This window comes from Balaenoptera physalus (assembly GCF_965194825.1).
Source record: "Balaenoptera physalus genome assembly, chromosome: 20".
NCBI lineage: Eukaryota > Metazoa > Chordata > Mammalia > Artiodactyla > Balaenopteridae > Balaenoptera > Balaenoptera physalus.
Genome location: NC_138901.1, coordinates 8,053,720 through 8,075,321, shown reverse-complemented (window position 1 = coordinate 8,075,321; position 21,602 = coordinate 8,053,720). Strand labels below are relative to the sequence as shown.

General features: G+C 54.7%; 1 protein-coding gene and 1 long non-coding RNA gene across 7 annotated transcripts; one reads left to right on the top strand and one right to left on the bottom strand.

Moving 5' to 3' along the window:
* Positions 1-647: 647 nt before the first annotated feature.
* Positions 648-4,899, bottom strand: SPHK1 (sphingosine kinase 1). 4 transcript variants are annotated; one of them, XM_082440247.1, is made up of 6 exons: positions 4,673-4,899; positions 2,905-3,108; positions 2,416-2,568; positions 2,210-2,304; positions 2,014-2,129; positions 648-1,714 (listed from the first exon to the last, which is right to left on the bottom strand). In XM_082440247.1, exons 2-6 carry the CDS (start codon positions 2,912-2,914, stop codon positions 913-915), a joined length of 1,176 nt encoding a protein of 391 aa, XP_082296373.1. In that variant the 5' UTR covers positions 2,915-3,108; positions 4,673-4,899; the 3' UTR covers positions 648-912. The 4 variants fall into 4 exon arrangements, with proteins under 4 accessions (XP_082296373.1, XP_082296372.1, XP_082296371.1 ...); XM_082440246.1 differs by lacking the exon at positions 4,673-4,899 and adding an exon at positions 4,034-4,666; XM_082440245.1 differs by lacking the exon at positions 4,673-4,899 and adding an exon at positions 3,751-4,025.
* On the top strand, positions 4,802-21,313 carry LOC309649816. Of its 3 annotated transcripts, XR_014257316.1 has the most exons (4): positions 4,942-5,050; positions 8,719-8,821; positions 10,854-11,342; positions 21,164-21,313. It is a non-coding gene; the product is annotated as an uncharacterized lncRNA (long non-coding RNA). The 3 variants fall into 3 exon arrangements; XR_014257314.1 differs by lacking the exons at positions 4,942-5,050; positions 8,719-8,821 and adding an exon at positions 4,802-4,938; XR_014257315.1 differs by lacking the exon at positions 8,719-8,821 and having other exon boundaries at positions 4,927-5,050.
* Positions 21,314-21,602: the final 289 nt, after the last annotated feature.

Here is a 21,602-nt window from a genome sequence, read left to right as displayed (position 1 = left end):
CAGGGGCCCGTGACTGACCAGTTGCACCGGTTCAGCTCCTTCCAGATGCTGGGGGAGCTGACTTGGCAGCACCTGGCCTGGGCTTGAAGCCAAAAGGGTTCCCCACTTTGACCGGATGGCATCTGCCCTTCCCTGCTGCTTCCTTTTAACCCCTGCCCACCACTCCCCCACAAGGACGGGCTGGAGGAGGGCAGGGGAGGCTGAGGGAGACCTAGATTCCTCCCTGGAGGGATGACGGACTGCTCGTAAAAAGGGCACAGCTGCCTGCCATTTTGACTTCCGTTGCTCCTTGCCAGGTTTCCCCAGGGCGCCTAACTCGGAGAGAGACATTTTCTCTTTCTGCTGAGACTCGCTGGCCGTGTGGCCCTAGGTAAGACATACTCGCTCTGAACCTCAGTCTTCCCGCTTGTGCGAACAGGCAGTTGGCTCCAGGCCAGATGTGGCATAATCATCACTGGGGCAGGGCCCCACCCCTACAAAAGCAGCCGGGACCAGCTCTGATCCCGTGCCCACCACCAAAATGACTTCCCAGGGGCCAGTACCGTGCATTGCCCCATCCAGGAGGGACCATTGGGCATCATGTTAAATTCTAGAGCCCTGGAAGAAGCAAGACCCCACTCTCCCCAACCCCTAGGATAAGACCAGTAGGCTGGGAATGTTGCTTTATTTGGATTTGATTCAAGAGGTGGGGCTCCCAAAACAAAACATGGTGGCTTCCACGCTCCTAGCCCAGCACCTCATCCTGGCCTTTGGTGGGCAGAGCCGTCCTTCCCAGCCTTCTCCAGGAGCCTTCCTCCTCCTCCCGACCCGCCATGTGAGCTGTGGACAGTCCCTCCAGTCTTTGGGGGGGGGAGGGGCCTAAGCTCAGAGGAAACCAAGTAGACAGACTAAGGCACGGCAAGGCCCGCGGAGTCATAAGTGCTCCGCTGGAGGTGACCTCCGGCTGGGTGAGGCCTGTGGCTCCAGGGAGGGTGGGGACTCCCTGCAGCCACTGACCATCCAGAAGTAGTTTGGGTGCACCTGGCCCTGCACAGCCTCGCTGATCATCAGTTCCCCATCCACAGCAAACACACCCTTCCTGTCCTTGGGTTCCAGGCGGAAAGCAACCACGGGCACATACACCAAGTGGGGACAGTCACACGCCATGTGCCTGCCTTTCTCCATGGCCAGGAAGAGGCGCAGCAGTGTGGCCCGCGACACACCTGCCCGCACGTAGAACAGATGCATAGCGCCGGCCGCACAGCGGCCCATGGGTGCAGCAAACATCTCGCTGCCCAGGTGTGAGTGCAGCAGTGCCAGCACCAGCACGAAGTCCTGCTCCGGCACCACTGTCCAGTGAGAGGGCACTGCCTCCTCCAGGGGCACCAGGTGGGCGTCCACAGGGCCCTGCTGGGCCTGCTGGTCCCGAGCGGGGCAGGGGGGCATCTTGGAGACCACCGTTTCTACAGGGAGGTAGGCCAGGGAGCCCTGGTAGGTGCGCAGGGCCGCCAGACGCAGGAAGGTGCCCAGAGTGAAGCGCATCTCACCCAGGCGCCGAAACTTCTCACTCTCCAGATCCACATCAGCGATGAAACCCCAAGCCAGGCTGAGCACGGAGAAGAGGCGCTGCCCGGAGGCCGTTTGCAGGGACAGCAGATCCATGGGCGCCAGCAGCCGGCGGCACAGCAGCCGTGTGCAGTTGGTCAGGAGGTCTTCATTAGTCACCTGCTCGTAGCTGCAGGGGGAGAAGTCAGATGGGGCGGGCAGGAGCCCTCACACGTCCGCCCCTTCCTCCTCCTGGGGAGTTGGGGCGGGCGAAGTGACACTGAGTCCCTAGGGAGTTGGCAGGAGTGACAGATGGAGCAAGTAGAGGCAGCAGCTGGAGTCACGGAGAGGGCCCCAGAACGGAGGGGCCGAGGCTCCAGAGAAGAGGGCAGGGAAGTTACCCCTGCGCATGGTAACTTATGAAAGAAAGCCTGGCAGTAGGGCGGCACTGAGGGGAAACTGAGGCCCACTCTGGCCCTGGGCTCTCACCCGGCATAATGGTTCACAGAAGCGGCCAGTGCATTGCCAGAGCCGGCTGGGAGGCTGCACAGGGGCTTCTGGATGGCGGTCTCCCAGTCAGGCCGCTCCATGAGCCCGTTCACCACCTGTTGGAGCACAGGTGGCCTCAGCCTGGGAAGCACCCCACCCCCACGACCCAGGCCCAGCCTCCCGGTGCGGGCCTCACCTCATGCATCAACCCGTCTCCAGACATGACCACCAGCGCGTCCCAACGTCTCAGGTCCTCCGCCCGCACCAGCTCCCGGGCGTGGTTCCGCCGCTCTGCGGAGAGAGCAGCGCGGCTATCACGGCGGGGGCTGGGGTAGGGGTTGGGGGGTGGGGGTGGGTCCCTGGCTGGGGATGCTCCCTGCACCCCCGCGGGGAGACACTCACCAGTGAGCGTCAGCGTGAAGGAGACATCGGCCTGGGCCAGCAGGGGCTGCACGTGGCTCCGGAAGAGCTGCAGGGCTTTGCCCTTGCCCCCGCGCGGATTTAACAGCACCAGCACTCGGCAGGGCCTTGGGAGCGGGTTCCGGGAGCCGCCCGCTGTAAAGACAAACCCGAACCGGCCACTAGGGGGCTGACGACCACAGCAAGGGCACTGGGGTGGAAACGCGGTGCCTGAAACCCACGAGTAACTAACTGATCCAACAGTCTGACCAGAGGCAGCGGACTCCAGTGGGGAGCTCCAGCGGCGGGACCGCGCTCCTCACCCGGCCAGCTTGGCTTGGCTCAGGCTCGGCCCGCTTCTGGTCTCGTCGGGAAAAGTGCTTCTCTCGGGCGTCCACAGCCTCTCTTTTGTTCAGCCGACTCGGGCCAACCTTCCTCGCGAGGGAGAGAAGGGAACCCCCTACAGGCCTTCCCCGCCAGGCCCCCACAAACCTGCATCCATAACCGCGACCCGTGGCCCCCGCTGCCAGGGGGTCCCCGGCGCTGTCGGGGCGCTGTCCGCGGCGGCGGCTCCTGCCTTCAGCTCCTTATCGGTGCTGCCCAGGCGGGCGTCTTGGTGCCGGCTGTGGGTCTCGCCCTCCCCGCCCGGAGCCGGGGCTGTAGGGGCACCCGCGTCATTCCCTGCGGTTGCCGGATCTGAGGGAGAGGAGACAGCGCTGGTGGAGTCCGCAGCGGCCCCCTGAGGTGGGGGGCGCCCTGCTAGGTCCTGGGACCACGCGCCTCCGGCATCGCCTAGTTTTCCGAGAGGTCCAGAGAGCCCGAGGTCCAGTGCCACCAAGGGCGCTCCCACCCCCAGAGGCAAAGGGTCTCTTCCTGAGGGGCTTTCTTTCCTGGGGCCTCGGGTTCCGGCCCGACGATGAGTCAGAGCCCCGTGGCTCTCTCCGGGGGATCAGGTCCTCACCACCCCCTGGGCGCTGCCACGGGGAGGGGAGTCCAGTTGCGTGAAAATCCCAGAACGTGAGTGGACATCGCAGGGCGCGAAGTTCGGGGCGAGCGATCCCCGCCCCGAAACAGCGGGGTCGCCGTGTCCTCTACCCTGAGCTCCGGAGCGGCCGGAGTCGCCGCGCGCGCCTCTAGGAACAGGCTCTGCGGCGCCGCGCGCAGCGCTCGTGGGAGCAGCGCCGGAGTCGCGCAAGAGCTGAGCCGGAGCCCGGCCGCCAGCCGCCGCCTCCCTCGGCCGGAGCCGAGTGGGCGCGGAGGCCATGCGGTGCACGGCAGTTTCCCCGACCGCCCAGGAGCCACGCACGGCGAGAGGACAGGGCGGGCGGCCAGCCCTACCCAGTCGGTCCGCTTTGCTGGGGAAGCGCCACCTCCGTTCCCCACAGTGGCCTAGGGCTGAACGCAGCTCGTCCCGGGCTCAGCCTCGCATCTGAGGGACAACTGGAGCGCCGGGCAAACGCTGACTGCACGGCCTCGCTGTCTCCGGCCTCAAACTTTTGTCTCAACTTCGGGGAGGGACCTGTGCCTCGCCGCCCGGCCTAGCCACGCCCCGCGCTCCCCGCGTTTGCGGGGGAGGAACCCGCGCCCGGCACAGCTGCAGCCCGCCCGTCCCCGGCCTCACCGCGCCGACCCCCGCACGGTCAGCGCCCACGGCTCGGCCACGCGCAGCCCTTTGGCTGGGTCCCGGGACGCTGGGAGTAGGCGACCGGCGGAAGGCGGCACCGCGGCCCGGCAGGAGAGGTGGAGGCCGTTGGCGAGGCGCGGAGCCCCAGGCCCGGCCACGAGCGGCGCGCCGCGAGCGCAGCGTCCCGGGCGCGCGAGGGTGAACGCGCAGCGCAGGCCGAGGCGCGGGCCCCACGCGATTTCGCCTCGGCGCCCAAGGTCGGAGCGGCCCCCGGGTGGGATTCCGGGCGCGCGTGGCTCAGGGCTCCGGGCAGACCCTCGGCTGTCCCTGGACGCTGCGACCTTCCGCCCCAGAACTGGCCCCGCTGCCGGCTTCGGGCAAGCAGCGCCCGCTTCGCGCGCCCCGCCCCATCCCACCCGGATTTCCAGGCTCAGACCCCGCCGGGTGCCCCCCGCTCCGTGCCGGGGCGTCTCTCCAGCCGCTCCAGTTCTCCCCGAGAGAGTTATTTTTAGCCTCCCGACCAAGCAGCTCTGCAGCGCAGCCACCGAGCCTGAGGCAGCCAGGCGAGCGGTCCCGGGGAGGGCGGGCGACCGGCGCGGGGGGATGCGGTCCAGAGGAGGGAGCCTTGTCAAGAACCTCAAAAGTTGGATCCTTTTCGCAGAGGACAACATCGAGGCTCGCCTGGGCCAGAGAAGCTGCTCCGCAGCGGGCGATTCAGGCCCACGCCCCTCACGCACCTGAGAGGAGCTTGGCGGTGTAAACAGGCCTAGGGGTCCCCATCCGCATTGGGCAGCCAAGCGTCGGGGGCGTGTCCTCCGCCGCCCCCACTGGCTCAGCGGGAAGATGCAAACGGACCCGGGACTCGTGTATCGGTGCTTGTGTGATAAACATATCACCGGCAAGTGAGTGTCCGACCTGAACTTGTCCGCGACCAACTCGAGTAAACTCCCTGGGGGGTTGTTTGCGGCGACCCAGAGGAGGAAGTTACCAAGGCGGACTTGGCGACCTGACCAGGTAGGGCCAAAGTTAGGAAAAAACAAACCGCTGTAGGAGGCTGAGGTGGTACAGGCCCAGGCTGCAAAGTGCTCACGCGCCCACACCTGCCCCCACCGACACCCGCTCACACCTCTCTCTTCCCATCGTCTCTTAAGTCGAGAAGAGGCAGGTCTCTGCGGCCCCGGTAACTCGGGCGCGCCTCCGCCGCATCTCCTCTTACAGAGGACCCAGGCGGCCCGGCCCCGTTTCCCAACACCTGGGGGGGGGGGGGGAGGGCGGGGCCCAAGTGTCCCCACGTAGAGGGGAGGCGCAGGCTGGGACGCGTTGGCCTGGCACGCGTCCGGGTGGTGGCCACCTCCGCCCTGCGTGGCCCCCGGGCAGCCCTGGCTGGGTCCTGAGCGTCCAGAGCGTGTTCCGGGAAGGTGACTCAGCGACGCTTTCACGGGTCGAGAAACTATGCGAAACTAGGAACCGGGAGAGGAAGCGGGGGCGGGGCGGCATCTCCCTCTCGCAGGGCCGCGGCGGGTGTCCGCCGAGGTCTGATCTTGAACCTACAGGCCCCCACCCGCAACCCCCAGGAATCCGGCGCCAGGAGGGGAGCGCGGCGCTGCAGCCGCAGTGCCCCGGTCACGCGACGCGGGGACTCAAGCGCCTGCGGGAGGAGGGGGCTCCTTGCGGGAGCCGGGGCTCGATCCCTCTCCTCCCCCTTCGCCTGCCTTCTCCTCCTGCCAGGACTCCGGTCAAAGTCAGGGCTTTGGCGCCTAGAAGACGCGGGGCGCGGGCGGGGTGCTCCCCGAGATCTCGGTCTTGGAGGGAGGGTGCTGCGAAGACCGCCAGGGCAGCCTCCCCCTTCTCCCCCGCTCGGGAGGGCACGTCCATCAGTCCTGAAAAGCCGCTGCCTTAAACCTTGGAGTCTGGTGGGAAACTGAGGCCCTCGGGAAAGGAAGACCTGGCTGTGCACGAGTCCGGAGGGAGAAAGCCCACCTGCCACTGGGTCCCTCCGCCTCCCAGCGCCCCGGGCTGGAGCCCCTGGGGTCGTGGGGCCGGACGGGGGCGAGGTTGACTGGAAACCAAGCGACGAGGGAGGCGGAGCAGCCTGCTGGGTTCATTATCCGGCCTCCGGGGGCCCAGTGGGAGGGAGGTGAAGGGCCGAGCCCTCTGGCCCCGGTTCCAGTCCGCACAATGGCTCCTCTGTCCTCCCAGCGGCCTCGCCCCCGCCCCCACCCCCACGGTCCCTGCTCTGCCCTCCTCATTCTTGTCCGTCACCTCCCCCCTCCAGGCTGCCTCCCTCCAGGCCCACACCACCCTCCAGCCCCTCTCTAAAGAGCTTTATTTCATCTCTAGAAACACTCATCAGCATCCCTGGCCCAAGAGACAGGATTGAGCAAGAGCAAGATGCTTTGCCCCTTTTGATGACGGGGAACTGAAACCCTGAGAGGTGAAGGGTCTAGGCTAAGCCACTGAACCAGTTCCCGACAGAGCTGAGAAGCAAACACAGGTCCCAAACCCCAGGCTGAGAGGCCCAGCTGACCCCAGGCTTCTAGCTGATATCTGAGCATCTGTCGGCCGGGTGGGTTGCTTGCCACAGAGCTGCCCCCGTAACCCAGCTGCTCGGTCTCCCTGGGAAAGAGGAAGCAACCCGAAGCCCTCTCCAGGCTTCATTATCCAGGTTCTGATTAAGCAACTAGCTGCTGTGGCCACGGGCCGCTGGAGTCAGGCTTGATCTGTGCTGATCGCCAACCCGCAGGTAACACCTGTCTCCCAGGTGAAAGAGACTGCCTTTCCATCTCCCCCAGCCACCCTCCTTCCTCCTTGAGGGCAGCCTTCCCAGGTGGACACACCTGAGAACCCCCTTTTCTTTCTTCTTCAAAGAAAGAAAGCAGGCATTCACTGCGCCTGGCCCGGCTCTCTGGAAACTTGGAGCCAAGGCCGCCAGATGGCAAATGACTTGCTTTTATTAGGAGAGGCTTCCTGCCATCTCACCTATTCCTGAGGTTTTCAGCTCCCAAGTTGAACTGGAGGACCTCGAGGCCTCCCTTGACCTCAAGTCCTTTCTGCCTCGAAGGCTGCAAGGGCAGGGGAAGGGAGGTATCCAGCCCTGCAAACTGTGTAGTTGTTTTTTTTTTTTTTTTTTTGGTTGGTTTTGGTTGTTGTTGTTTTAGCCGTGCCGCGCGGCATGTGGGATCTTAGTCCCCCGACCAGGGATCGAACCCCTGTCCCCTGCATTGGAAGCGTGGAGTCTTAACCACTGGACCGCAGTTTGCAGTGATGTCCTGCAAACTGTTTTTAAGACTTGTGTTCCGGGACAGCCCCAGATGTGGTTTTCCATTCTGAGCTCCTGGTGACCGTGCCAGGCATTGAGGGTGGCTGGCTGGGCGTGGAAAAGCATGCCACGTGGATGTCCACGTGGACATCCAGGAGAGCAGACTGGTCACACAAGATTCTTGGCTGCTTGCAGGGAATGTTCCGAGTTTCTGTCTCTGCGGTGGTTCAGCCACTCTGGGTGTGGTGGAGTGAGCCCAACCCTACCTCTTGCGTGGCGTACTTCCCCTCACGGGTGTCCTCGCCGGGGCTGGGAACCAAAGTCTCTTCTGGGCCTCTGGGCTCTGCCTGCCACACACCCTCACCTGCAGGCCTGCTGAGAGGGACACATCCCTTTCAGGGAAATTCGCGGGCACAGCCCTCCCCGTGGAAGCCTGCGAGCCTCACCCACTTCATTCATTTCAGCTGCTTGCCCGGCATCTGAAGGCATTTGTATTAGTTTCCTGGGGTCATCATAACAAGGTACCACAAACTGGGTGGCTTAACAGAAATTTACTGCGTCACTGTTCTCAAGAAATCCAAGATTAAGATGTTGGTAGAGTCGGTTCCTTTGGAGGGCTGTGGGGGGGGGGGGCCTGTTCCAGGCTGCTCTCCTAGCTTCTGGTGGCTGGCTGGCAAACTTTGGTGTTCCTTGACCTGTACGTGCATCACCCAGACTCTGCCTTCCTCGTCACATGGCCCTCTTCCCTTGTGAAAGATCTGGCTGAGATTTGTTCTTTTAGGCTCTGCATTCTCTTCTGTTGGGCATGTTCTTTTTCGAAAGCAAATTACTCTGGGAGGGAAAACCAATAAGTTATTAGGACTCTAGTGTGAATGGAGGTATCCATTTTAAACTAAAAAATCTAACAATACTAGGTGTCCCCAAAGAGGACGACAGTGCACGCTCGTGTGGGTGTCTGTCGCAGGAAAGGTGTCTGGGAGCTGGACCTGCCCGCCTCCGCTGTTGGGAGGAATCGTTTATATCTGCGCTGGCTGCCGGGTGGCTTTGCCCAGGCTTGCACACTGCCCCGGCTACCTTGGCTTTCAGATCTTACCTCACAACTTGGCTTATGGCATCTCTGGCATCCTGAGCAGATGCGTTTATTCCCCAGTCCTCGGAAGAACAAAGCTGAGTTTTGTGTTAGTGTACTGGGTTCCTATGGCTGTACCAATTTATTATCCTGCAGTACTGAAGGTCAGAAGTTTAAAACGGATTGACAGGGCTGTGCTGTCTTCCTGTTCTAGCTTCTAGAGACCTGCATTCCTTGGTTCAGGACCCCTTCCTTCACCTCCAAAGGTGTCAGTATAGCATCTTCAGGTCTCCGTCTGACTTTTGCTTCTGCTGTCACATCTCTGACTTTGACCTTTCTCCCTCCCTCTTGCAGGGTCTCCTGTCTGTGATGACATTGGCCCCACCTGGCTAAACTAGGATACTCTCCTCATTCAAGAGCCTTAATAGCATCTGCAAAATCCCTTTTGCCATATAAGGTAACATATTCATGGGTCGCAAGGATTATGACGCAGCCATCTTTGGGGGGCTGTTATTTTGCTAACCACAGTTGGGTAGGAAAAGTCTGGGAACCGTGTCCTTACTTGGCTACAGAACCTTCGTTCTAGCATTCCTCACCTCCCCAGTGCTACCAGCTGAACACAAACCAGGAACTTAGTTTCCCCCAAATAAGCATTTGTCGTGGTGGGACCGAAAATACTCTTGCTGAGGTCATCAACACCTGATTCTGTAGACTTTTTGGTCTTTGACTCATCTGGCAGAGACCCCTGCAAAGAAAGCTGGTTTCCATTTTATTTTAATTACCCAGGAGGGAAAAAAAAAATTACCCAAGAGAGAGAAATTGACATCTTCACTAAATATAGTAATTATAGGTGTGCAAACGACTTTTCACCTGAGGAAGGGGTGGGGAGCAGACCAGCCCATCCATTTCCAGCCTGGCAGGAAGGGCTTACCACAGGGCGCAGCCTGCTGGGTATTACACAAAATGTGCGGTCCGCTCAGCTCCTGTCATGTGACCTGACAGTCCAGCTACTTCTGTCCTCTGTGGTAAGGCTGGACCAGGCCAGCCACATGGAGAACCGTGGCTAGGAACCTTCCACAGGCTCCTGCTGACATCAGCTCTGGTCTGGGCCCAGCATGGGCTCTGGCCTGGTCTCCAGCGCCCAATCCCCCATCCTGGGTACTTGTGAGGGGAGAGATGATCCCCTTCTGAGGCCACCACGGCCAGTCCTCACCCCACCCAACTGTGCTTTGTAATCACTTATTTATACTGGCTTATACTGGTTCGGAGACACTGTGTAACTGGTGAACGTTCTCATTCAAGGGAAGCGAAGCCATCAGCCATGTGTCAAACCGCTTTGGGTGCTTTGGGTGATTCCCAAAAGGAGAACTTCTGGGAAGCGGGAAGAGGGACCCGGCCCCTCTACGGTTGGTCGGTGGGGCAGCAGGAGAGCTGAGCCGCTTTTATCTGGTAGTAGCCTGGCGTCCAGGCCGAGGGGATGGGTGTGTCACAGTTTTCCGGGGGCTTTTTGTTGTGCAATGTTTTCCACTTTCACATCTCTCTGAAGCTAAGCTATGTCCTTGGGTTGTTCCCAAAGCAAACAGACAGCGGGCTGGACACAGTGCGTTTGCGCTAATGGTCTAGGGTGGTTTCCTGGTACCTGCGGATGGATCCCTTCCTCCGAGCAAAGGTGAAGTCCTAGCTCGCCTCCTCCGGAGATGCTCACTGTGCCTTGGGAACGCCCTTTCGAGGTGCCCTGCTGGCCCCTGGTGGCCACCTGGGGATGCGTCCCTCTCTCGTCTTTTATCCAAACGGTGCAGCCACTCAGGCCTGCTCCGCAGAAGCCAATTTGTTGGAGGCAGAAGAGGGGCCAGCGCGCTTCTTTGCCAGGCTGCAAAGAGAGGGAGCCTGGAGTGGGCTTGCCTTCCTGATGCTCATTACCCACATCCTGAGAATAGAAATTCCCCTTCCTGGAGGCTGGCCTCCTGAAGGTCAAACCCTTCGATTCTTTCCAGACACAACCTTGGTAGTTTAAGTAATGAGTATACAGGATGGGCTGGACAGGGGTCGAGGAGAGGGGCCCAGGGCAAGGGACACCGTAACCTCATTCCACACATGTGCCCCCAAGGCTTTGTGCAGCCAAGGGAGTGATGCTGTGCTGATCCGACAGGAGAACCATTTCCAAAAGCGGCTCGTTGTTCTTTTTGCTCATTGCCCGAAAGCGCTGACCACAGCAACGTGACCAGCATCTTGAAAATGAGTTGAGATGTCATTTTTCCTTCAAGGCACCATCAGATGATCCTAGCAGCCTCCTCTGAAACTCCCTGTTTCAAAACAGAATGGGGAACCTAGTGATTACCTGTCAAAGCTTACAGACTAAGGAGTGAAATTTTTTTTAAAAAACAAACAAAAGATGGAATGGGCTTGGAGAACGCTCCTGAGCGGTGAGGAGCTTATAGGTGGGGGCTGAAGAACATATCCTTTCTTTTCTCTTGCTGTCTCCTTCCTAGAGCTGCAGTCGGTGCGGTTCTGTACACAGAAGTCCTCGAGAGAAATGCTTGTGGGCTGCTCTCCCAACTGCATCCCTCTGGCGGATCCAGGGGAGGGAGCCCCATCTGGGTGCCACGTGGCTGCTGCAGTGATGCAGAGCCCAGGAAGGACACAGTCCAACACCCCACCTCCTCCTGGCTCCACGCAGCAGGCTGATGGGTCCCGAGAGGGAGGGACAGACTGACGGCTCTGATGCAGAGTTAGAAGGACACATCCATCTTCCTGACTCGGCGTGACCTAGAAAAATCCATAGCATCAGAACTTGGTATTTGCAAACAAGCACAAGGATCCTATCATTTTAAGCTGAGGTTCCAATTGCCATGTGACAAGTATCTGTGACCACTTGGTTCTCAGACTGAGAACTTTGAGCACTTAAGGAGGGAAGACAGTCTAACTGCAAAATATGATTAGCGTGGAATCGGATCTGCCGCCTTCATCTCTTGGCAGGGGTAAGTGTTATCCTAAGGGGAGAGGTGTGTTGAGTCCTCAGGGGTGGCTCTGTTATCCCGATTTGCAGCCATTAGTGGTGCAGGAGCCACACAGGCTGGGGAGAGGCTGAGTGGCGGCCCGGAGACGAGCAAACCCCAGGACACTGAAGGCCAGGTCTCTGAGGTCTCAGGCATTTCTGAAATGCTGAGGACCGTGAGTGGAATAGCAGAAGCCTAATTCTAATTCTAAACCAGGACTTGGATATTGTGTGTACTTAACAAAGACTAGCAGGTCGCCCATGAAGAAATGGTCCTAAGAGATGTGGAAAACAAATCTGGAGTACCCACCAGCCCTTGAGAAAAATATCTTAAAATTTTTTTTTTTATTGAAGTATAGTTGATTTACAATGTTGGATCAGTTTCAGGTGTATAGCAAAGTGATTCAGTTATACATATACATATATTCTCTTTTCAGATTCTTTTCCATTATAGGTTATTACAAGATATTGAATATAGTTCCCTGTGCTATACAGTAGGTCCTTGTTTTTCTATTTTATATGTAGTGGTGTGTATCTGTTAATTCCAAATTCCTAACTGAACCTCCTGTCTACCCCCAAGAAAAATATCTTTTTTTTTTCTTTTTGGCTGAGCCACATGGCTTGTGGGATCCTGAGCCCTCGGCAGTGAAAGCATGGAGTCCTAAGCACTGAACCATCAGGGAATTCCTGAAAAATATCTTTTAGAAAGGAGAGACTTGGGACTTCCCTGGCAATCCAGTGGTTAAGACTCCGAGCTTCCACTGCAGGGGGTGCAGGTTCTATCCCTGGTTGGGGAACTAAGATTCCGCATGCCACGTGGCGGGCCACCCCCCCCCCCCCCAAAAAAAAGGAGAGACGCAAGGTTCCTCAAAAAGTTAAACATAGAGTTACCGCATGACCCAGCAATTTCACTCCTGGGTACTTACCCAAGAGAACTGAGAACATGTGTCCACACAAAAACTTGTACACGAATGTTCATAGCAGCTCTATTCACAATAACGGAAAGGTAGAAACAATCCAAGTGTCCATCAGCAGATGAATGGGTAAAAGAAATGTGGCATATCCATACTCAGGAATAGTATCTGGCCGTAAAAAGGCATGAAGTCCTGATCTATGCTACCGTGTGCATGAACCACATGAACATTATGTGAAAGGAGTGACAGAAGCCATATACAAAAGGCCACATATTGTGTGATTCCATTTAAATGAAACGTCCAGAATAGGTAAATCCATAAAGACAGAAAGCAGATTGGTGGTTGCCAGGGGTATGGGGAGACACTGCTTAATGGATATGGGTTTTATCTTGGGTGATTTTATTTTAGGGTGATAGTTTTATTACTGCTTTTGTTTTGGAACTAGTTAGAGGTCATGGTTGCACAACATTGTGAATGTGCTAAATGCCACTGACTTGTTTATTTTACGTTATGTGCGTTCATCTGAATTTTTTTTTCATGTACATTTTATTTATTTATTTATTTATTTTTTACTGTTTTTTTTTTTTTTTTTTGGCCACACCTTGGCTTGTGGGATCTTAGTTCCCTGACCAGGAATTGAACCTGCGCCCTCGGCAATAAAAGTGCAGAGTCCTAACCATTGGACCTCCAGGGAATTCCCAAATTTTATTTTATGTTTTTTAAATGAGGGACTTGAACCAGCCATGACCCTTTCAGGATCATTCTTTTGTGATGCACAAAAAGTCCATTTCTAAGGATGCAGTTGAAATTCTGATTTGGGTGGTGTTAAATATTTATTCCAGGCACTTGTTAAAGAAGGGTAAGGAGGACTTTCTTCAGGACCATCTTGATGGGGGCAGGGACCACTACCTGGGGTCTTGCAGCGGTTGGGGAGGGAGTAGAGATTGGGCTCAACTGTGAATATAAGGAAAGGTGGGAATGTATAGCCAGGGAGCAGATTGGGGTCAGTGGATGGAAGATTACTAAGAGGAAACATCAGGGGAAAGGGGAGATTTTTGCTAAACCAACCCACCTGAACTTGCTGAAGGCAGGCCAGGGGGCTCAGACATCACCCCAGGGTGGTGGAGGATGGGGAACCTCAACAGATATTGAAGGTGACCAGACATGGAGGATGGGGGATTCTGGCTAAACTGACTTAGCAGGATTCTTGCTAGAACTGGATTCTGCAAAACAGGACACAGAAGCCCAGGGTTTGAGACCTAGTCAGAAGAGGGCTCAGATGAGCCCGATTAGATCAAAGAGAGAATCTTTCTCCTTGTCACTAAATTATTCGGAGTCCAGTAATGTCAGCCTCATGGAACCATTCAGAGGTCCTTCCCTCTTCTTTCAGGGGTGAGGGGTGGCCACCAGTGCTTTGGTGGCATTATTTGGAGGGACTTATCTTGTCTCAAAAGTAGTGTCACCTTGTGGAGGCCCTAAATGCCGATCTTTGGTCACTGTTATTTTCTTTTCATTTCTCTGTATTTCCCCCCATAGTTATGCAATATGTGTGAGGTTTGTTTTTTTTTAAGAATGTGTGTGTGTGTGTGTGTGTGTGTGTGTGTATAACTGAAGCGCTTTGCTGTGTGGAGTTTTTATTGAAGTATAAATATATACAGGAAAGCACACAGATCATAAACTATGATTTTATGCACCAATACACCTGCATTAATAAAAGAGCACATCCTAGAAACCCCTGGTGCTCCCTCCCAGCCATTCGCCGCCCCGCACAAGATAACCACTCATGCAGTGTATTTTTATATTTGGGAAAAAATACTTAAAATTTAAACAAAGTGAAAATACATTAGAGATGGAAAAAATTTAAATTCAGCCTTTTTTATTTGTGAAGGCTCTTCCAAATGGCTCAGACGTGGTAAGGGCTGAGGGCTCTAAGTGGGTTTGGCCTCGGGATATTCCTAAAGGAAAGCAGGAGGCAGCTGGCAATAGCCACGGGATCTGCTGATGGACCCATCTCCTTTCTGGGTCATTTGGCACCTCAGCTCCCAAACTAGCCAGCACATCGGAACCCCCTGGTGGAGCTTCAGTACTACAGATACCTGGGTCCCACCCCCAGAGATTATGATTTAACTGGTCTGGAGTGTGGCCCGAGCTTCAGAGTTTTTCAAAGCTCTGAAGTGATTCTAATATGCAGACAGGACTTCCCTGGCAGTCCAGCAGTTAAGACTCTGCGCTTCCAACGCAGGGAACGCAGGTTTGATCCCTGGTCGGGGAACTAGGATCCCACATGCTGTGCAGCGAGGCCAAAAAATTTAAAAATTAAAAATAGATAAATAAATAAATATGCAGACAAATGTGGGAACTACTGACTTAGCATAAAAGGAGGATCTGAAGCCTGTTTTCCAAGCAGGCAGGCAAACTCAAAGGCCTCCCAGAGATTCTGTAAGTGCCACGAAAAACTTTCTTATTCAGGAGCATCATGAATTGTCATGGTCCCACTGACTATTTCACGTCTGGAAATGAGTCAGGCATAGTACAGAAATGACACATGCTATTACAGCCTCCCCACATCCTCCCAGACACTGGCTTGGGAATGTGGGAATAGTGACAAAGCTGGCTGCCACCCAGGCTCCAGGAAAATGGGGGGAGGGGAGGCTCTGCAGTTATTACAGTCACTCCCACTAGGTGTGTCAAAGCAGATGCTCTTGTGAATTAAAAAAAACTCAATTAAGTCTTATTTCCCTGTTGAACAGTAATACAATTTTGAAAATGCTCTTTCTTAATATCGAATTGGTATTTAGTTACCGGGGGGATTCTACTTTCCCCGAAAGGAAGATGAAGTTACCTTCCCACCATGAGGACTCTCACACTGGGGGTCGGCCTTGGAAGTTCCTGCTCCCTCCACCTCATCACACTGTACCTTCATGATATAGGTCAGATTTCTAAGATCCTGACTGTGTTTCTATGGTGGTTGTTTGGAATAGTGGTTTAAAATTTACGGAAGAATGGGAAAGGAGTGACAGGAGGAAGAAATGGGCAGGTGGGGGAGGACGGGGTTGGGGGGCAGCTGGAATGCTTTCATGTCAAGGGTTACCCAGCTTGTGAGTTGGTACTGTGCCTAGGCTAGAACTTGGGCTTGGCATGGTGTTTGACCTGTATCTTTCCACCAGCCCGGATATCCCACTTGTGCAAACCCTTCTTGGACAATCACTAGAAAGACAATTAATTTTTCATCCAAGAAAGCACCATATGTTTCCTCAGAAACCTTTCAAGTACTTGACTCCCTAGGGAAGTGTTCCAATTATCTGTTTCCGAGTGAGAAATCACCCTAAGATGTAGTGGCTTGAAGCAATAATTTATTGGGTCCATTGTGGGTTGATTGGGTTCAGCCAGGTGGTTCTCACTTGGGGACTCATGTGATTACAATGTCAATGGGCTGAACATCTGAGATGGGTCCCTCCCGTGGGACCACTGAGGCAGGCTGTCAGCTGGGTCAGCTGGGGCTGTCGGCCAGAGCGCCTGTGTGGACTCCCCATGTGACATGGCAGCTAGGTTCCCAGAGGGAATGTCTCAAGAGCGTCATTCCAAGACACCCAGCGGAAGCTGTGTGGCTTCTCATGCCCTGGTTTTGCAAGTCCCAGGCCATCACTTGTGCCACATTCTACAGCTCAAGCAAGTCACTAAGGCCAGCCCAGATTCCAGGGAATGGAACCAGGGTCCTTCCCCCTTGGTCGGGGAGGAGGGATTGATGGAGGCCATATTTAGGGACTCTCAGTTACTTACCTCAGGAACTGAGAACTGGGACAAATTTAGGGAACTGCTTCACCCTTAAGGAAACTAGTTTGTAGCTTAAGAATAAGATTCCTTCAGATATATTTTCAGGAACCCCAGCGCCGTGTTGATCAACGCCCCAGCTTCATTGGGTCTCCTTGCTTTAACTGAAACCAGCTACCCTGCCTGACGGCGGCGTTCATCCTTAAGCCTTCTCTCTACCCCCAGAAGCTGCTGATTTTCCACTTCCTTCTTAATACAAGTGCTAACATTCATCACGCTCTTATTTTGTGCCAGACACTGGGCTGAGCAATGCATGTACTTAGCCCGTTTCATTAGGAAGACTTGTCTTGTTGAAGTGCCCATTAAGAAAAAGTTGATTGTTTGTTTCCAGTAACTACCGCCAGCTGTGCTCTGTCCAAACCCCCTTTGTCACTGGGTGAAAGACTCCCCATTAAGGCACCTCAATCTGATTCCACTGTTCCAGTCACTTTTTTGTGTGTTATTAAGGCAGCCCCACTTGGGAGTTTAAGACTTGTCCATTTCGGAACTCAAACTTGGGAATTCCCTGGCGGTCCAGTGGTTAGGACCCAGCACTTTCACTACAGGGGCCCCGGGTTTGATTACCTGGTCCCACAAGCCGTGGGCATGGCCAAAAAAAAAAAAAAAGAAAGAAAGAAAGAAAGTCAAACTTATCTCAAGCACAGGCTCCAGCACTGAAGCAGGGACGAGGCCTATCTCTCACAAGCTGCCCACTCCTCTGTGCTTACTTCATGAGGTTGAGGCAGAGGGGAGAGAAATGGAAAACAGATGTGTTTCCTGTGGTGACTAGTTGGGGGCGGTGATGCGGCTGTCCTGTGCCCTGGGTCTTTACTGCTGACCCAACTCATTCTCTAGAGCAGGGTTTCTCATCCTCAGCACTATTGACACTGGGGGCTGGATTATCCTCTGTTGTGGGGACTTGTCCTGTGCATTGTTTAGCAATATCCCTGGCCTCCGCCCACTAGATGCCAGTAGTACTTCCCAAGTTGTGCAACCAAAAATGTCTCCAGTCATTGCCAATGTCCCCTGGGAGCAACCTTGCCCTGGTCGAGAACCAGTGCTCCTTAGACTTGGTGTGGACAAGTGGGCACCCCACAGGCCTGCCAGCAGAGACTCTCTCCCAAGGGGCTCCCCTGGTGACACATTCTTGCTGACCTTTGGAGGTGGCCTCATGCCATATTTATTGCTCTGAGGAGGTTCCCCAATCCCAAATCCCAGAATCTGCAATTCCATCCATACTCTGGATCCGACTCTGGGGCTGTGGGGTTGCATCCATCTTCTGAGGGGATGGGTGGATCCAGTCCTTTGCCTCCTGGCTGACTGCCCACCATGCCAGCTCCTCTGGGCACTGTCCAAACTTCAGGAGCCCCGGGGCAGATCCACCAGCCCACGGCCAAGTGGACAGCCAAGTGGGAGACAAGATGTTCCTCTCTACTGTCCCACACACTTTACAGTGACTCCACTGTGTCCCCAACCCCCCTCACTCCCACCTGGTTTCAAGAAAAGCCAGTCAAGCCTTCATGAAGAAGCAGCCTCTCACCCTTCCTCTCTCCCTTTTTCTTGAGGCACGACGCCATGACACCAGCTACCCATAGTTGGGCCAAACTTCACAGGTTAAGACCACCGTCCCCCACAAGACTGTCCTCCCTCAGACACCAGCAGCAAGTTTGGGGGTCCCCTGGCCACACTCACTTTTGCCCAGCTGGCTACAAATTCGGGGGTTCCCACTACCCCCTCAGGTTCAAAAATTCACTAGAACGACTCACAGAACTCAGGAAAGCGCTGTACTTGCTATTACAGTTTAATGATAGCAAAAGAAGGCAAATCTGAACCAGCCACAGGGAGAGACACCTAGGGTGAGGTCGGGGTGGGGTGGGGTGGTACCAAACTTGAAGCTTCTGGCGTCCTCAGGGACACGTTACCCTGTTGGCAGAGCACTGCCAACCAAGGAAGCTCACCGAGCTTGGGCGTCTAGAGTTTTTATTGGGGTTTCATTATGTAGGCACAATTGATTAAGTCACTGACCATTGATTGAACTCAATCTCCAGCTCCCCTTCCTTCCCCAGAGGTTGAGCTAACATCATGTGGTTTATCCTAAACTATCAGATAGAGTTGGAGGGTTCCACCATGAATTACTGACACTCCTATCAGGAAATTCCAAGGATTTAGAGGTGACCTCCCAGGAACCAGACAAAGGCCAGCCAAATGCTGGATTACACACAGGATTTAAAGAGTCAGTGCTGCACGGCATCTCCCAGCCAGCCCCCGGCTGGTAGTTCTCTGAACTTAGAATGTGGGGTGCATTTTATTCTCGGCAGTAGGCTCTGGCAATTCTTGGAAAGCAGGAAAGATCCTGCCAGGCACCTCCCTCCACCTTGTCACACATGCATCTCATTTAGTCCTCACCACCACCCCCAGGCAGGTATTATTGTGATCACCGTTCCACAGATGAAGAAACGCAGGTACAGGTTGACGGACTCCCCCAGGTGAAGCAGCAGAACAGGACTGAGTCCAGGTCTGTCTGGCTCCAGAGCTGCCCCCTCATGGGCGACAGAGCCCTGCCTCCTGCCCCCCCACTGGTGTAGTCCTACCAGCTCCTCAGGTGGCCTCCAGAACACCGCTCTTCCTCCCGCAAACCCTTCCCTGTTCTGACCCTCTGCTACTGGGCTCACCGCTCTGAACACCCCCTCTGCTGTCGCCCACTCCTGACGTCTCTGTTCCCCGCTCACAATCTTCTTGGCTCCAAGTTCTGAGAACGCGTAAACATTAGGTCCTGGGAGTTGGACGCCTGCCATAATCTCTCTCCGACCTAGAATGATCTTCATCCGCGTCTGACCTCAGCCCCGGCTCTCGTGGCCGCGGCCGGACCACCACCCCTTCTCCAATGCTAAAACCCACATGCCAGCCTGCCCTGCTTTCTCCCTCTTGTGGCCACACTGTCATTGAGGCTTGCCTCTAAACATCTGGCCTTGAGCACCCCACCCTCTTCCTCCTCCAATCCGCTGTCCTGAGGCTGTGGGGAAGGAGAGGAGGGGCAGTGCTTCGAGTGGGGACCACACGCAGCTCCGTGATGCTGCTGGGACGCTGCGAACCCCGTTTCTCCTACGCGGCCGCTCCCTTCCAGCCTCTGCCGCCAGGGGCGCTAGTGGGGCCCGCACGGCTGGAAGGGGAGAAAAGGCCGCTGCTTCCTGTCTGTTCCTTGGTCACCCGAGCACCACGCTGGCAATGGTGGCATCTGGTTCCAGGCTCCAGTGTCCCTGCGCTCCCAGAACCAGCCTCTGTGCCTCTCAGGGGTACCGCACCAGCTGGGCAGTGCCTCCTCGCCGGAGATCTGAGTCCCAGCTCCGTGGGACCCCTCCTCCAGGCTTCTAGAATCCCATAATCCCAACCTGTCCTCTTGGTTCCCCATTCATAGGGGTGGGGTAGCTGCTTGCTGTGGTCTCCCAGTGTCGGCTTTCTGCCGCTTCTATCCTGCAATACCCATTTAACCAATTCTCTATATTAAATTCTTTGTGAAAATAATGAATGTGTTGGGAATTCCCTGGCGGTCCAGTGGTTAGGCCTCTGCGCTTTCGCTGCCGAGGGCGCGGGTTCAATGCTTGGTCAGGGAACTAAGATCCCACAAGCTGCTAGGCGCGGCCAAAAAAAAAAAAAGAAAGAACGTGGTTTGTTTTCCTGGTTGCCTCTGACCTAATAAATATGTATAAACATTTCCCATCTCCCTTCACCTAATAGCTCATACGTGCCAGACCTTGTTCTGTTTGACATGTATTAACTCACTAATTATTATTATCCCCACTTTACAGGGGAGAAAACTGAGGCAAAGGGAGACATAACTGCTCGGAATCACACAGCTGTTAAGAGTGGGCTCCGAGAGCCTGGCTCCCGAGATAACACTCATCTACACACGCTGCAGCGTCTCACTGTTGACAGTGAGTTGGTGTAGCTGGGGCATTAAGTGACCACATAATGTTCCTGTTTATGGATGGACGAGAGCTATTTTTGGATATTTGTATCATGTGGGGGGTTTTAGCTTTTAGAGAGCCTGGATCCCCTTGAACCTGACACACTTAGGACACTTGAGCCAGGAACGTTACAACTTTCTGAATTATTTTGGTCCATGATTTGTTGTAACCTGTCTCCTTAATGTTTAACCTTCTATCTTCTCAGCCCCGACTCCCCCTGGCCTTTTTCCTCCTTCCATGTCTTTCCCTGTGAGCCCACCTTGCCAGTGCTGCTGTAAATCTGGAGATACGGGCGAGGAGATGTCTCCTGTTTGGCAGACTCTAGAAGGTACTAGGAGGCACTATGGTCTCACCTTGAATCAGAGTCTTCAACGAGGTATGGGTATTGGTGATACCCTGAAATGCCTCCAAAGGCCTTCACCAAGAGCTCCTGAAAACCCCATGACAGAAGAGGTTCTGTCCTACTGAGACTCTATGCTGGATTCCATTTCAGACTTTCCAGCGGCCGGCAGGGCAGCTGCTCTCTACCACTGCCCTTGCTGAAGCTGGGAAGGGTCACTCCCAGCGCGCTCCGCTCTGTCTGCCCAGTATTTTGCCCTCGCCCCCAGCATGGTTTCTGATGTCCTATGGAGAGAATCAGCTTAGAGATCCAAGTCGGTATTATTTTTAGAACTAAAGATCATTCAGTCTCAGCTTGCTTGGGCCTGTTCAGGGAACGAGAACAGGGAAAAGTCTCATATTTTTCCAAAGTTCATGTCGGAGTAGTGCAACATGGAAGCAACAGTTCTGAATCATTGCCTAAAATGTTCTCCTTTGTTGCAAAGACTGACCTTGTCTTCCAAATAATTCATTCCCCGGGGACAAGGCTGAGCCATTCTAAACACACCACTCTTTGTCTTCTCTGCTCATTCTCGGACAATTCTTCGTGCCAAAGCTGAACCTGTGCTTTCTCTTCTAGTTTTTAGAAGAGAGGAGATTATATTTCCATAATTCATGCTGAAACTGCAGTCCAGTTAACAACAGGATTTTTTTTTTTTTTATAACTTGAAAACTAAAATTGGGTTGAATATGGAAATGTCACCTTGCACTGAGCAGAGCTGTCTTTGTTTTTGCAGGAAATGTCCAGCAGGTTTGGAGCCTCAAGGATCAGCCTGTTTTTATAGAGAAACATTAAAAAAACAAAACAAAAAAAAACCCTGGAACTGAGCAAGAGAAGTCTCACTTCAAACTGCAAAAAACACATTCTTTGCAAAATGAGCAGAAGCGTCTTTCTACTCAGTCCAGACCGTGTATTGGTCAGGGTTCTCCAGAGGAGAAACAGAACCAACATGATATCTATTTAGAAAGCAAATGTTGAAGAGCTAAAAGGAAAAATAAAAAACTCCACAATCAGAGAACAAGCAGATGAAAAATAATTAAGGTAATAGAGAATTTGACTACAACTAACAAACGATCTAACCAACAGATGTAAAACACGCACCCCCAAACTGTAGAACACATGTTCTTTTCAGGTGCATATAGGGCATTTACCTACATAGATCACATGCCGGGCCA